The sequence below is a fragment of the Apaloderma vittatum genome, unplaced genomic scaffold (assembly GCF_000703405.1).
Source record: "Apaloderma vittatum isolate BGI_N311 unplaced genomic scaffold, ASM70340v1 scaffold312, whole genome shotgun sequence".
NCBI classification, from domain to species: domain Eukaryota; kingdom Metazoa; phylum Chordata; class Aves; order Trogoniformes; family Trogonidae; genus Apaloderma; species Apaloderma vittatum.
The window spans coordinates 11,655-26,074 of record NW_009702820.1 but is presented as its reverse complement, the minus strand read 5'-3'; the positions used below and the strand labels follow the sequence as shown (position 1 = coordinate 26,074).

Below are 14,420 nucleotides of genomic sequence, written 5' to 3'. Positions count from 1 at the left end.
TCTTAATGGGGGGGGTGGAAAAAAGTCTGACTGTCCTCAGCCTTCAGCCAGCAAGTCATTCAGTCAGTTGTCTTTTCCTCATCTCTTTCTGATGGGGTGGGGACGCGTTCCAGTTGTACTGGTTGGAGAAAAGAGCAGCATGTTGAATGCAGCCTGTGAAAGTTCACTGCTAGAAGGCAAAAGGTGTAAAAATTCCACCTCTAAGAAGCTCAGCCCCTCTCTGGGCTGGGGGGCACAGGGCAAGGGGCACAGGGGACATTTTTCTGAAGAGGTGGGTGTTCGGATGGATTCAGAAACATGTCCTACATTTCCCAGGGGAGCTGTAGGGGCTCTGGAGCACACTGGTGTGTAAATTCAATCCCACGGCTTGTTCATCCCTCTCCATCCTTCTCCAGAGGCACCATTCCTGGCTGGTGGGCTCAGAGCAGCCACCCAACTCCCAAAAATCCTTTTTTGGGAAGGAAACTGCAGAGCTTGGCTTTGGGGACCATAGAAAGGGACAGGTCAGTCCAGAAAGCGCCGTCATCTTCCCCAAGCTGGGGGAGCCCCTCGCTGCTCCCTGGCTGCAGGTGTGTGCTGAGGCGAGTAGGAGGGGTGTTCCCCAAGAGGGGAGGGTGCTGCCCAGGCACGGTGGGTGCTCAGGCCTTGGTATTTGCTGAGCTCCCTCTATTTGGGCTGGGATGGGTGCCTCCGGCAGCCTGGCTGGCTCAGCAGGGCCGCCCAGGCTCCTGCTCCCAAAGCCTGGAGCACGTTCTGCTGCCAGCTCCTGCTCTGGGGAGGGCTGGCAGGAGGAGATGGGGGCGGCACGGAGCCCTCTGAGGCTCAACACACACCTCTCTGATGGCCCCAACCTTGGTGTTCCCATGGTTGAAGGATGGTGTAAGTACCTTGTTGCATTTCTAGTCTTCAGGAGGCTTGGAAATTATAAATGCCATATGTAGGTTGGCTTTTGGGGGGGCTCCTGAGCAGCATCAAGATGCTGGGACCTCCAGCAGACCTCCTCTTGGCTGGGTACCCACCCTGTGATCCACACCCTGGGGCTGCAGATGGAGTCCCCCCTACTTGCGCCCCGAGCCCTGCCGGTGCTGGGTACCCCACACCCATGGCATCCGACGGTGGATGGGGCTCAGGAAGAAGGTTTTTCCCCTGCCATCCTGACCACAAGCCCTTCTGGCTCCGGGCAGGTGCCAAAGCATCTCTGAAGGCTGCAGGCCAGGCTGAAATCTTTATTTTTCTGGCTGGCTGGTGATGACTGAGGAAGCAGCGCAGGGCTGGGGCCTCGGGCCACCCTCCCTCCCTCCCCTGCGTCCTGGCGAGGGCTGCACTCATTAGCCCCAATTTGTTAATTCCTGCCGTGGAGTTTACAAACATCTGTGAATCCGAGGAACGCTCCCACCGTGTGGAAACAGCCCCACCATCAAGACGGAGAAGCCGGTGCCGGACCGGTTAAACAACTTGCTGGAAGAAAGATTGCAAAGAAGCAAGGAGCTCCGGCCGCGCTTCAGGCGCTGCCAGGCTCTCAGCCGGCTCCCGCCCAGTTTTGCTGCTTAGAAAAAAAAAACAACAAAAAAACCTCAACAAAAAAAAGACAACACAGAGCAACGCTGCTAAAATCAACCAACCACCCCCACCGTAAACAGGGACAGAGATTTCGACACCATGTACAGCCTGGCCTCGTCCTGCGCTTTGGTGAGGCTGCGCAGCCACGGCTGCACCTTAAGACGAGGGCTTAGTGCCAAGCCTTCAAAGGTGACCGAGCCTTCGAAGTGCAGCAGTGACAGGGCAATCACCGAGCACCGGTTTGGCAAGTGGGCAAGCATGCTAGAACGTTTCTTGTAAGCAGTGAGGAGCCGGGGCTACGAGCTCAGCTGATTTGGGTAGGGGTTGCCTGGGAAGCACCTTCCTGAGGCAGTTCGGAGCCTGAAGAGGAGCTGCTGTGAGTCCTGGTAGCTTCTTCAGCCTTGGGACAAACCCTTTCTGTGATGGGGGCATCTCAGTGAGCAGCACTGGAGACTCAGGATCTCCATGGGCCTGTACAGTTCAAGCCAGGTGCTGTGAAAACCACTCTTTGTTCCCCCTGGATCAAGACAGCCACTCTTCTCCAACCTTGAACTGGCCCTTCAGCCTCCCCTCTGAAGAACCTTGAAGCATACGGGCTTCGAGCAATTCCCCTGCCTATCCCTGAGCTGCTCACAGCCTGCCCGACAGGGAGAGGTTTGGGTGTGCAGAAACAGGTTCCCTGGCTCTATCCCGGCTGCCGTGCCGGGGATGCAGGTCCCCACAGAAGCCAAACCCCTTTCTGAATGAGGAAAGAGCAACTTCCCCCTAATGCCACATACAGCACCCATGGTTACTTTACCCCTTGATGCTCCTCCACACTTCACCGTGGTTTTGTTTTTCCCCTGCAGGACCAGGGTGTGAGATCCTCCCTAGGACTATCTGCTGCAGCTCTGGTGTGGGCCTGTGGCCTTTAGGCTCAGTAGCCACCCACACCCGACCCTGGGCACGTCAGTAGGTGTGTGGGCATCTCCCTACCTTGTCTGGGGAACGTGGATGATGATGATGCCAATGTTTAATTTGTCTTATGGATTTGGTTGCTTTATGCTCTTCTTACTCACCCCATCCCAGCAGCGTTTTATAAATGTATATATGGGGAGCAGAACCTTGAGTAGGGACATAGTATGGGGGAAAACCACCACCCTCCTTCACCATTATCTTCACCAAACACTTGCCATACTTAGTGGTGGGAAAATCCAGGCTTGGGAGGTAGAAAACACAGCTCAGCCTTGAGAAGTCACTGCTGAAACTCAGCCTCCTTCCAGCAGGAAAGGTGTTCATCCTTGGCGTCTTCTCATTGAGACTATCCATCCAGGAGGGCTCCCAGCCCTGGAAGACCCTTCCTGGTGTGAGGAGACCTGGTCCCCAGCTAAAGAGGGGGTGGAGGCAGCTGGGGCAAAAGCTGGGGAGGGCTGACACCCGTTTCTAGAGGCTGTTTGGTAGTGCTGGGAGTCAGCAATGAAGGACCAGACAGCAGGTGAGTCAGGGCAGCTGCTCTGTATTTACTGGGGAGCAAACCTGGCCATCACCTGGCCTGTTTCTGCATTCATTTCCATGTGCATTACAATAATACTATCACCATTACTCCGAGGGAAGATAAATATAATTGAAACAAGCTGCCACTAAGCACAGCAACCTTGCTGTCCAGCTACGCCCTGACGTGGGTAGCTTGACGGCGTGCTGCTCCCGAGTTTTCAGGCAGATCTTAATCTCTCTCCCAAACTTGATTTATACCAGACATAGCCCAGCCCCAGTGCCACAGTTTCGCTCCAGTTCATTAAAAGCAGTGTGAGGGGATATCATGCAGAGGTAGCCACAGCTCAAGGAGTAATAAGGGCATTTATGCTGTGGTCTTCTGGAGGGTTGGTGCAGTTCAAGTCCCTCCTAAAACCCATTCTCCAGCAGCAGTGCTCACATGGATATGTATTATTATGAGATCTGTATAAACGGAAATTCAACAGAGATGGGATTGAGAGTAGCAGTAGGTGGGCACTGCCTGTCTGTGCATCCCAGCAGTGGGATGCAATGAGCAAGACCAGGGGCCATGCTTGGACCTTGTGTCACTTGTCCCTGGCCGAGGAGAAGCTCCTGGCATGGGAAGGTTTCCCAGCAGGGGCAGAGCCCTTCCCATTAACTCTCCCAGCAAGTATCCGATTGCCAGGATAAGCTCCCAGCAGGAGCCTTTGCAGGGACTGTGGTTGGCCAGAGTGGTTCAGAACTCCAGGAGGATCGATTTGACCATCCTCACATGGAGACATTTAGTGAAATAGCCTCTTTAGGGCAGGAAGGAAACCAAGAAGGGATTTCCCCACCACCTGCCAGTAAGTGCGAAACTAGCGTGCAAATGTGCGGACATGCTGGCCTCAGTGAAGCGTGCTCCAAAAAGTGCTGTCATCTGCAGGTGTAACCTAATGGGAAGAGAGAAAAAAAAATAGAAACAGGGCAAAAAGGCCTGTTTTTAGCAGCAAAGTTGCTGTATCAAAAGAAGTATTATCATATTTGTCTGGTGAGAACGCCTCTTCCAAAAAAGAATCCAACCAAAACTCTTAAGAAATCCCCCCAAAACCTTAGAAAAACACAAGCCCCTCTGAAACGAAGCATCACCTGAGGTCAGGATTGTGGGGTACATGGATGCAGCGATGTCTGTCCCAGAGCAGCTGCCTCCTCTTGCCTTCCCAGCTGGGAGAAACCCAAAAAATCCCTCCTGCTCCTCATGAGAATAGCCTTAGGTCCTTCGCACTACAGCTGCCGAAGGCAGCATTTTAAAGAAATAACAGCTTTTTGTGAGTGATATAATTTTTTCCTTCCTGATCAGAAAATGTTAAAAGTTCTCCAGAAATGACAAAGCCAGTTTTTCCAGGCTTTTTTCCCCCCCCCTTCATCTTTCAAAACAAAGACTTATCTCTTTTACCAGAAAAGCTCTGCATTTCCCTTCCTTCTGCAGAGCCTCTCAAGGGCCGTGCCCTGAGCACCTTTGCCTCTGCTCAGCCCTTCCCAGCTGGGCCATGGCCAAATCCTACCCTTTTCCCTCCTGCCCTGTGCTCTGGCCAGCCCCTCCTGCCTGTTTTTTGGCCCCGGGACCCCTTTGCCTTACCCTGCCAGCTCCAAAGCCAGGATGCACTCACTGCTCTTCCCAGCAGCTTCCCCGAAAGAGCCATCTCCTGCAAATTCCTTCCTCGCACCAGCTGAGCTAATTCCTCGCTGCTTCTTGCCCATTGCCTTCCTCCTGCATCTTCTTCCTCTTGGCGGGTGAAAGGCAAGGAGAAGTCGACCTCCTCCATCCCCTGGCATGGAGATTTTGGCCAGGCTTCAGCATTCCCAGCTGGCACCCTGTTCAACATCCAGATGGATGCAGGGACTGCACTTGTACTCGTGGTTTATCAACCAGGTTCATAATGTTATTATTAATATTATACAGCTGTGGAGGCAGGTTATTAACAGGGCTGATGTTCTCGTAGTAGTAACTTGCAGTGATTAAGCAGCACAGAAGTGATAACTATGCAGAAATAAATACAGAAATAAGAGAGATCTCATGAGAAAAAGAATAAGGGGTGTGGAGGAGCAGCTCCCCTGATGCTAAGGCAGGTGTTTTTTGAGATCTGGCTCCCATGGGAGGTTCTTATTAGGTTTCCCTGCACCAAAACCTCATCTGGTGACAGTGGCCAGCTCCGCTGGTGACTCCTGGAGTAAATCACAGAGAGCCAAGAGCTCTTGCGTGCGTCAGGAAAGCCGAGCCCGAGCGGCAGAGCCGTGCCCACATTATAACCGAGCATGTCCTTGCTTGCTCTGAGCAAGCTCTGCGTTTGCTTTTCCCTGGTCACCCAGATGCTGCACATCAAAGCAGGAGTTTCTGGATTACCGGGCAAACTGCTCTCCAACGCAGGGAAACACCATCCTCTGCCCTCCCTATTCCCTGCAGAGATGGAGAAGGGACAGTTCTGTCCCCCCCTCCTTGGGTACCACCAGCATCCAAGATCCACTTTGGCAACCCAAAGTGAGCACAAAGGCCAGGCAGAATCTCCAGGCTCAGCTCTGCTAGACCAGATCAGCAGCAACAGCTCAGGAAGCCGTGGCTGAAAAGCCGCAGATCCCAAACAATTCCAGCCTTAATTTTATTTCCTCCGTGCAAGTCTGAAGCTTTAATCAAAACCAGAACCAGAAAAAAACCCAGACTTTTTCTGCTTTTTGGAATTTTTTTTTCCATCCATATTATAGATCCACCAAACCCTTGAAAATTCATTGTGGAGCTTGCTAGAAAACACCAGGACTAAGGGAGAGAACACAGAGAGGATACAGCTCTTCCCGAGTCCTGCTCAGCTCCCAGCTGTGAAGCATCTCAAGCTCCTACCTGGATAATCAGCTTCTCCCACCCCCAAAAGCTCAGGGGGCCTCGAGATCATTGGTAAACGATGAGAAAGGCTCCTCAGTGACTGCGAGCTCTCTCAGGACAAAGCTCTGAGCAACCATCACCTGAGGACTCACCAAACGCACAGCCCATTCCAGTTGCCCAGCTTCAAACTGCTTTTTCCCCACCAATTTCATCTGACGTTTTCCCAGGGTGATGTGGATTAAAAGAAACCCCCAAAGTGGATTTTGAAGAGCTGCTTCTGCCATTGCAGCAGGATCCAGCCACCCACATCCCATCTCCCAGTGCACCCCAGATTACTGAACAGAAAACCAAGCTCCTCCTTGCAATTATTGCAGCCTGTCCACACGACTCGCACCGACCCCTTCGTTTGCTCCCCTGCTCGGAAATGTTCGCTTGATTCGTTTTTGCTGCTGAGAGAATTACGTGTGTGTAACTACAGCTCATCAGAAGACAGCAGCAGTGATGGGCACAACCCACCAGCCACGCCAAGTACCATCCTTATGATGCAGCTTCTATAAAAAGAAAAGAAAAAAACCTCAAACCTTCAATGTAAATCTTGCCCGTGCCAGAACTCCTTGGGAAGTGTGAACTTTTGTGGAGCTGTCAGATACTGTGAAGCTCCTACAGCCTGGGCCAGGGCTCAAGGTAGGGAGGAACAAGCCCAGAGCTGGGTTTATGGGTTTGTTCGGCTGCACTGAAAATGAGAGCGCCCGTAGCAGGCAGGAACGTGTCCTGAAGCTCAGCACCGGGGCTAGGAGGGAGGCTGGCCTGACCCAGGCTGGCCAAACGTTTTTGCCCCATTGGAAAGGCAGCCAGCTGAGATGTCCCTGCCAGAGTCTGCACGTGGTCCCCAAGGTGCCCAGGACTGATGAGGCCACTGCTGATAGCAGAGTGCTGGCACATGTCCTTGGAAGCGACTGCAAAGCACTGGAAGAGGACTGCCTTGGCCAACAAGCCATATCCACTCTCAGCTTTGTCTTCTACCGTGCAGTGGAAAATAGGAGGATGTGCCTCATGCTGTCCTGGAGAAGCTCAACGTGGTGAACTCCTGCCCTGTAAAGGACCTAGGTGCTCCAGGAGCCCTTGGAGCAGGGCTGATGAAGCTGCTGGGTCAGGGTGCCCACCTTGGGGACACAGGAGCCCCCCATGCCATGAGCAAGCACGGCTGGGATGCTCCACCAGACAACTCAGCTCTCCCTCCATCTGCCCTGTTGCCTTTCAACCCTTGCAGAAGACACACAACTCATCTTACCAGCAGCTCTAACAGCAGTTAACACTTCCAAGCACCATGTAAAGATTAATTCTACCACCACATAACAAGGTCATTAAGGCTCATTATCCCTGCTCTATAGGTGGTTGGGATGGGAGTGAGCCCACACAGCAAAACGGCACAGCTGGGACACGAGCCCCAGCCTCCTCAATGAATTCAGCTCTGTGACCCCTTTTGGCAGGCAATGTTGGGGAGAACACCTTGCTTTTGGGTCTGCAGAGCCGTGGGCCCGGCCTGGCACAGTGTCCCGGCACCCTGCCACCTCTCCTGGCAGCCAAAGTCACAGTGTGGATACCAAATGCTTAAAATAACCCCAGCGATGCAAAAGCTATGTCAACGGCTCCCCCCCCCCCCCGGCTCCGGCTCAGCCAGCCCAGTGGCGGGGCTGTGAATATTTCGGCTGCCCCTGCACCCCACCAGCAAATGGAGAGGCTTGGGCCAGCATCACCCAGGGAGCAAAAGCCAAAGCACCAAAAGACAGATGCAATGCCTGCTGCCCCGTGCCTTCCTTTGCTTTCAATAGTGAATAACCCTTTGCAGAGGAAGGAAGCCGTGGTGTGGAGGGGCACAGCAGGGGTTCCAAAGCAGGGCTGCACCCCAATGTTGGATGCTCAGGGCATGGGCAACAGCCTCCAACGGGTCATCTCGCCTGCATGTGTGGGGTCCAGGTCCTCCCCTGCTCAGGCTCCCCTGTCCCTCTCCCTGTCCCTGTCAAAACATTTTTTCTTTCTTGCTCAGAAGCCAGCGGAGGCTCAGGCTCGCCTACAGCATCGCTCCCATTTCACCCCCCTATCTCTCCTGGCAGAGCAGCCAGAGTATTTTGGAAAGTGTTAGAAAGGCAGCAGTGAGTCACCCACAGCTGCAGTGCCTGGCAGGCTCGGCTGGCCCCCGGCCACCTCCTGGGGTCACGGCATCCCCCCACCCCTGGCAGCAGCTTAGGGCTGTGGTCGTGCTTGTGGGGTGATGAGTTCCACTCCCCTAACACACACCCCCACTCTTTCTCCTCCTCTTCCTCCCCAGCATCTCCAGCAAAGAGCTGACTGAGCTCATCGAGCGCCTGCAGAAAAATGCCGACCAGGTGGAGAAAAACATTGTGGAGACCGATTCCCGAATGCAAAATGTAAGTGAAGCCCTGGCCCCGCACACACGGGCTCCCCTCGAGCAGCACTGTCCCCTCTGCTCTCTCCTTCTCCCTACTTTGCTGCAGTCTTGTCTCCCCTCCTGTGGTACATGGGGACCCGGGCTACAGTGATCCGTAATGGGGGGGACATGTGGGTTCCCCCAGCTCCTGGAAGAAGGTGGGAGGGTGTAAATAGGTGAAGGGGCCCCAAAATTCTTCCCTACTGAGGGCTGTGCAGAGCAGGGATATGCGTCCCTGGATGTGCATCACAGCAGTTGGCTGGGATGAAAGACAAAATGATCAGGCTGTGGAGCACCTTCCCCGTGAGGACAGGCTGGGAGAGTTGGAGCTGCTCAGCCTGGTGAAGAGAAGCTCCGGGGAGACCTTATAGCACCTTCCAGTGCTTTAAGGGGGCTGCAGGAAAGCTGGGGAGGGACTCTTCATCAGGGAGCACAGTGATAGGATGAAAGATTACGGTTTCAAACTGAAAAAGGGGAGATTTATGTTAGATATTAGGAAGAAATTCACTGTGAGGGTGGTGAGACACTAGGCCAGGTTGCCTAGAGAAGCTGTGGGAGCTCCCACTCTGGAAGTGTTCCAGGCCAGGTTGGATGGAGCTTGGAGCAACCTGGTCTGGCGGGAGGTGTCCCTGCCCATGGCAGGGGGGTGGGAACAAAATGATCTTTAAGGTCCCTTCCTACCCAAACCATTCCTTGAGAAGGGGTCTGACCCTTCCTTCTCTTCCCAAAGAGGTACAACACATCCCGAGGCCACACAGCCTCCCCAAGCCACAGCCCCCCTTGGGCAAGGGGGAAAGCAAAATACATCACTGGGAGGACAGAAGACAGCAGAGCTGGTGCCCAGGGACAGTGTGGTGGGATGGCCTCTTGGGTACCATTTCTTTTCCCCCAGTGACCCTTCCTCCCCACTCTCTGCCTGCCCAGGATTTGCACAAGATCAAGGCTTGCCAGCTCGCACAGTACAAGGACGTGACGGCTCAGAAACTCACCGAGTCCGACAAGCTCCTCTACGTGCTGGATGGGGACGCAGCCATCGCCCGGCACATGAAACACCCCCAGGGTGACATGATCACGGAAGAGTGAGTACTGGGGGTGTGTGTGTTGGGGGGGAAACCTGTCCCCAGAGCCTTGCAGCATTTTGGAGATGCTTCTCCAGGGGCTCTGCTCAGCTCCTGCTCACCATGGGCTCCTCCTGCATGCCAGTGCACCATTAAGGTGCAGCCATCCTCCAGCACATGTAGGCTGAGAAGGGCCACAGCTGGGGGAGAATCTCTCCCCCAGGACAGGCTGGCCCTGAGCTGGCAGACACGGAATCTTTGCCTTTTCCCTCCAGCTGATTGCACAACGTGTTGTAGGATCACCTACAGCCACTGCTGCTCATGCCGGCTGGCCCCTGCCCGCATCCTTCATCCCACCCTTGTCTTTCCCTTCCCACAGCATCCGGCAGCTGAAGGAACGAGTGGCAAACCTACGTGTGAAGCACAACCAGATCTACAGCTTCCCCCTGCAGCACATTGAGCCCCAGGTCAACTGGTCAACAGTGATCGAGGAGAAACAGGTACAGAGGGGAGCATCAGCGCTGGGCAGGACCTCGTGCATCTCCCTGCAGAGGAACAGGCTCTTAGAAGCTTTGACAGCTTTATACTGGGTGTGTCGGAAGGAGGTGGGGTGCTGCATGGCAGGAGAGGGTGCAGAGGTGGTGGGACATAGGCCAGGAACTGGGGCTCGAAGCTGAGGATGAGGAGGCCACAGGGGAGTGTGCCAGCCTGGCCTTTGGAGGATGAGCTCTGAGGCTCAGCCTGGTCATGGACCTCCTGGGTGACCTCCTGCTCCATCTGAGGATGGAGACTGCTCTCCGCTGTGCTTCCATGCCCCGCTGTCCCAAGAGTGGAAAAGCTGCTCCTTACACCCAGTCGGTGCTTCCTCTGTTTCAATTTATGCCTCTCCTCTCTCTACCACACCCCACCTTGCAGAGCCTGGCTCCGTTTTCTCAACAACCTTATAAGAAGGATGCTGTTATGTCCCCGCAAAGCCTTCTGCTCCCTGAGTTGAACAAGCCTCAGGTCTCGGGTCCTTGCCTCAGCATACCTGGTCACCACCTGCTTTGGCCCTTATTTTTTATATTTTCCCACACCTGACAATCTTCCAGACAGAAAACGGTTAAAACCCCCAAACTGGGATCCCCGTGGTCACCCTCCAACTTCACCCACATCCTCCCAGGCACGCGCACGCTGCCGACAGTGTAGCCTGTCCAAGCCCATCTCCACGGCCACCTCCAAGAGATGTTTCCTAGGTCTTTAGCCACATCCCATTCCCCCACCACTAACCTCCACCTCCTGTGCCCCGCAGGACGCGTTAAGCAGCAAAGGCTTTGGGACCGACCTGCCGCTGGTCAACAGCCAGGTAGAAGAGCACAACATCTTCCACAACGAGGTCATGGCCATCGGCCCGCACATCGCCAAGGAAGGCAACAAGGTCAGCTCTCCTGCCCCTCTTCCTGCCACCCTGTCCTGACTTGCTGACGATGCCATCCCACCATCCACACTGCTACAGCCTGGACCAGGTTGAGTGGGCTCCCAGATCTACACCTAACCTCAGAGCTCAGCAGTGTACCCCGACTGTAGTTTCATGAAGCAAATCTCATAAACCTCACATTCCCCTCCACCAGCAAGCCCCGGCCAGATCACCGCACTCCAGAGACATGCTCCTAACTCTTGCCTTGCTTCTCCTCTCTTACCAGGAATATATGAGTGACTTCCAAGCCAAATACCAGAAGCTGCTGGTAAGAGACCTCTTGGGATCCTGGGAGGCATGGGGTCCCCTGCTGAGGTAGCTGGGCACCCCAAGAAGACCCACGGAGAGGAATTTTCAGCTGAGCTCTTCCCTCTGACCCTTCCCAGGCTGGCTCCCAGCAGCGGCAGCAGGATCTGAACTCCTTGCAGGACTACATGCAGCGCTGCACCAACAAGCTCTACTGGCTGGATCAGCAAGCGAAGGACAGGACCCATTACGACTGGAGCGATCACAACCTGGACTACCCCAGCCGGCGTCGGCAGTACGAGGTCTGTGCCCACTCGCCCGGGTGCTTGGAGGCAAAGAGAGGTGGACACGGAGCCAGGGAAGCAGGCTAGGGGTTGGACAGAGGTGGGAAACATCCCTGTCCCCATCCCTCAGTTTTCCCCCTGCTCCGGCATGACGCATTTTGAGGCATACAGATGATAACAGGGTTAATCCTTACCTCCTGGCAAAGATGACGCAATGAGGAAGCTTGACAGCTTCCTCATTCTCCTCTCCCTTATCTCCGCATTTGCTTGGCAAGAGCCACATCTCCAGCAACATCTGCAAGGGAAGGAAAAGCGAAAGCTGCAGCACGGGAACATCACTCCTTCTGTCTGGTGGAGCTGTTCAGGCCCTTTCAGAGTAGCTCAGTCACAGGATGCAGCCAGGGTCCCCTTTCTTCGCACAGGCATCAGTATCTCGCCTCTCTCCACCTAGAACTTCATCCACCGGAAGCTGGAGGAGAAGGAGGAGGCCATCAACAAGCTGCACGCGGATGGAGATCAGCTGCTCGCCCAGAATCACCCTGGGAAGAACGCCATCGAGGTGAGCATCAGGGATGGGTTCCAGCTTCCCCCACCCACCCAGCAGCTCAGGGGACTTGCCCAGCCCTTCTCCGGTGCGGGACCTGGTGCCAACGCAACTCTTGGCTTTACTTCCCGGAATGCCAAGTGGGAAAAAGTCTCCTTCACCTGCAAGCATGTAAACACCATTGGAGGAGCCGAGATAAACCTAAGGAGCTCTTCCTGACCTCCTCATTCCTGTGGCAATTACCCTGTGCCTGCCTACAAAGGATAAATTATGGTGGCAAGCTCCACCTTTGATGGGAAGACGGACATGAGGCCACAGGATTTACCACCTCCTTCCACCTAGCCCCATGCTCCCATTAGAGCATCTCAGCTTTGGACTAGCTCTCCGTTATTCCCATCCTAGCTTTGACCTGACAGCACCTGTGGGTGGCTTCAGAGGCAACCAAGGGGTTGTTCACTCAAGATGGAAAATGGTACTTTCTGGTGGGCAGCTCAGGCTCATCCCTACCATAGGGTGATTCTGCTAATGTCCATATCCCATCCCTGTGTTGCAGGCTCACATCGAGGCAGTGCACGCCGACTGGAAGGAGTACCTCAACTTGCTGATCTGTGAGGAGAGCCACCTGAAGTTCATGGAGGACTTCCACAAGGTACCAGATCCCTGGGGCAGCGAGGCACTGTTGTTTGTTCTCGTGTTCTGGGATCTCCTGCAACCCAGCACCTTCTTTCTGGGCTTTTCCTGCTGCTCTGGAGACAAGGTAGAAGAGATTGAGTCCCTTAGTCTTTTAAGGCTAGGAGATCCATCTTGAGCTGATATAACACAAATAACTGTTCAAGCACCAGAGGTCAGTAATGGCTTGGACAAAGCATGACTTGCAGAAAGCATCTGCTCCAGTGTTGAGGTTCAAGAGCCACAGCCCAGCGTCAGCATCCTTGTCTGCAGAACAGTGGAGGTATCTCGTGGAGGTCCCTCACCCCAAACAAGGCATGGGGAGACCTCGCATGCTCCCCTCAGAAGCAGAACAGGTCCAAGTGGGGCAATTCCACCTGCAGAAAGCGGAGCTGGTGCCCCAGGGAGCCCCACGCTGGGGCTCCGCACTCCAGCTGAGCTCGGCAGACAGATGTCTGCCGGATTAATTGCATCCGACAGCCAGGGAGGCTCTGCGGAGGAGCAGGTCGGGTTGGATTCCTCTCCCACAGCCTGGGCGTGTTGACGACGTGATGAGGCTGTTACCAAAGCTGAGCTCTGGTGCCCAGCCCAGGCAGTGCCTTTTTGTGGGTATCTGCCAGAATAACTGCCCCAGGAGGTGGTTTGTGTGTGGAAGGGCTTGGCTCTGCCTTCTCCATGGGGCTGGTGATGGAGGCACCACACACCGTTGTGACACTGTCCAAGTGAAACAAAACTGTGGTGAGATTTAACAGCTCTGCAGGAGAAGACCACGGAATAAGCTGCCCCTGGTTGTTTTCCCCCTAGCTCTGCTGTCCTGAGTGTGGGAAATAGCGATTCCTTGCCTTTCTCCACGTACTTTCTGGGGGTCCATGTTCCCATCATAGCTCATGGTGGCTGTCCTCACTCCAGGCAGTGTGAGGACCAGGGTGCTGACATGGTTCTGCTCCATGTTTCAGTGAGACCCTCTTCTCACAAGAGATTTTGCCTTTCTGCAGTTTCAGAAAGACACTAAGGATGCCCAGGAGCTCTTGAAGAAGGTGGATACGGACCTGGACCAAAAATTCAGCCCGGAGTTCAAGGACAGATACCAGCTCGAGTCGCTCCTCCGGGAGCTGGATGTGAGTACTGGTGCAGGCAGGACCATAGGAGATTGACAGCACCCCTACGGCACCAGTGGAGGCTTCTAGCCTAGCTTTCTCCATGGCGAGCAGCAGGACCACGCTGCTGCCTCCCTTTGCCCAGCCTTCATCCGGCTCTTCCTTCCCCTCTAGCTAGAGATCGCCTCTCCCATAGCAACGTAATTGCTCACTGGGCTGGTTTGTATTTGTTCTCTCATTGAGTTCGCGCTCATTAAGGGCGGGAGCATAATTAGACCTGCTGCCAGAAGGAGGTTGTGGAACTTGCTGTGCTGCCGAGAGCTGAGCTGCGAGATCGCCCACTTGGGAAGGGCTGAGCTGAGCCGCTGGCCCAGCCCGAGCTCAAATCCAAGCCCAAGCGTGCTGCAGCAGGCCCAGATGATGAACGTTTCCTGGGACAGCTGATAGCTCTTCCAGAGAGCTGTCCCTCTCCTCCTGCATGCTCCATCCCACTCAACGCTACAGGCTGTCCACCTGCACGGCTAGAACTCACGCGGCTGATGGAGAAGCCTTTTCACGGGGCAGCGATTAGGGCTAGGAGTTGGGAACAGGGCTGCCCATCAACATGCAGCTGTAGACCACATCCCAGGGAATGCTTTTTGGTGCCTGGTGGCTAGTGCCAAGGTCCAGCAGCTCCTGGGCACTGTCACCGTCCTCAGCCTTGCTGCAGAAATAGGCAGGAGAGCGCAGG

General features: G+C 54.7%; 1 protein-coding gene across 1 annotated transcript in view; it reads left to right on the top strand.

Moving 5' to 3' along the window:
- PPL (periplakin) overlaps positions 1-14,420 on the top strand; it is a gene marked incomplete at both ends in the record, with an annotated part of 25,049 nt that overhangs the window by 534 nt on the left and 10,095 nt on the right. Inside the window, 9 exons of the mRNA XM_009864355.1 lie at positions 8,217-8,316; positions 9,261-9,415; positions 9,774-9,894; positions 10,686-10,811; positions 11,077-11,118; positions 11,237-11,398; positions 11,832-11,939; positions 12,478-12,573; positions 13,589-13,711. Coding sequence (XP_009862657.1) covers positions 8,217-8,316; positions 9,261-9,415; positions 9,774-9,894; positions 10,686-10,811; positions 11,077-11,118; positions 11,237-11,398; positions 11,832-11,939; positions 12,478-12,573; positions 13,589-13,711 — 1,033 coding nt within the window. The remainder of the gene's footprint in view (positions 1-8,216; positions 8,317-9,260; positions 9,416-9,773; positions 9,895-10,685; positions 10,812-11,076; positions 11,119-11,236; positions 11,399-11,831; positions 11,940-12,477; positions 12,574-13,588; positions 13,712-14,420) is intronic.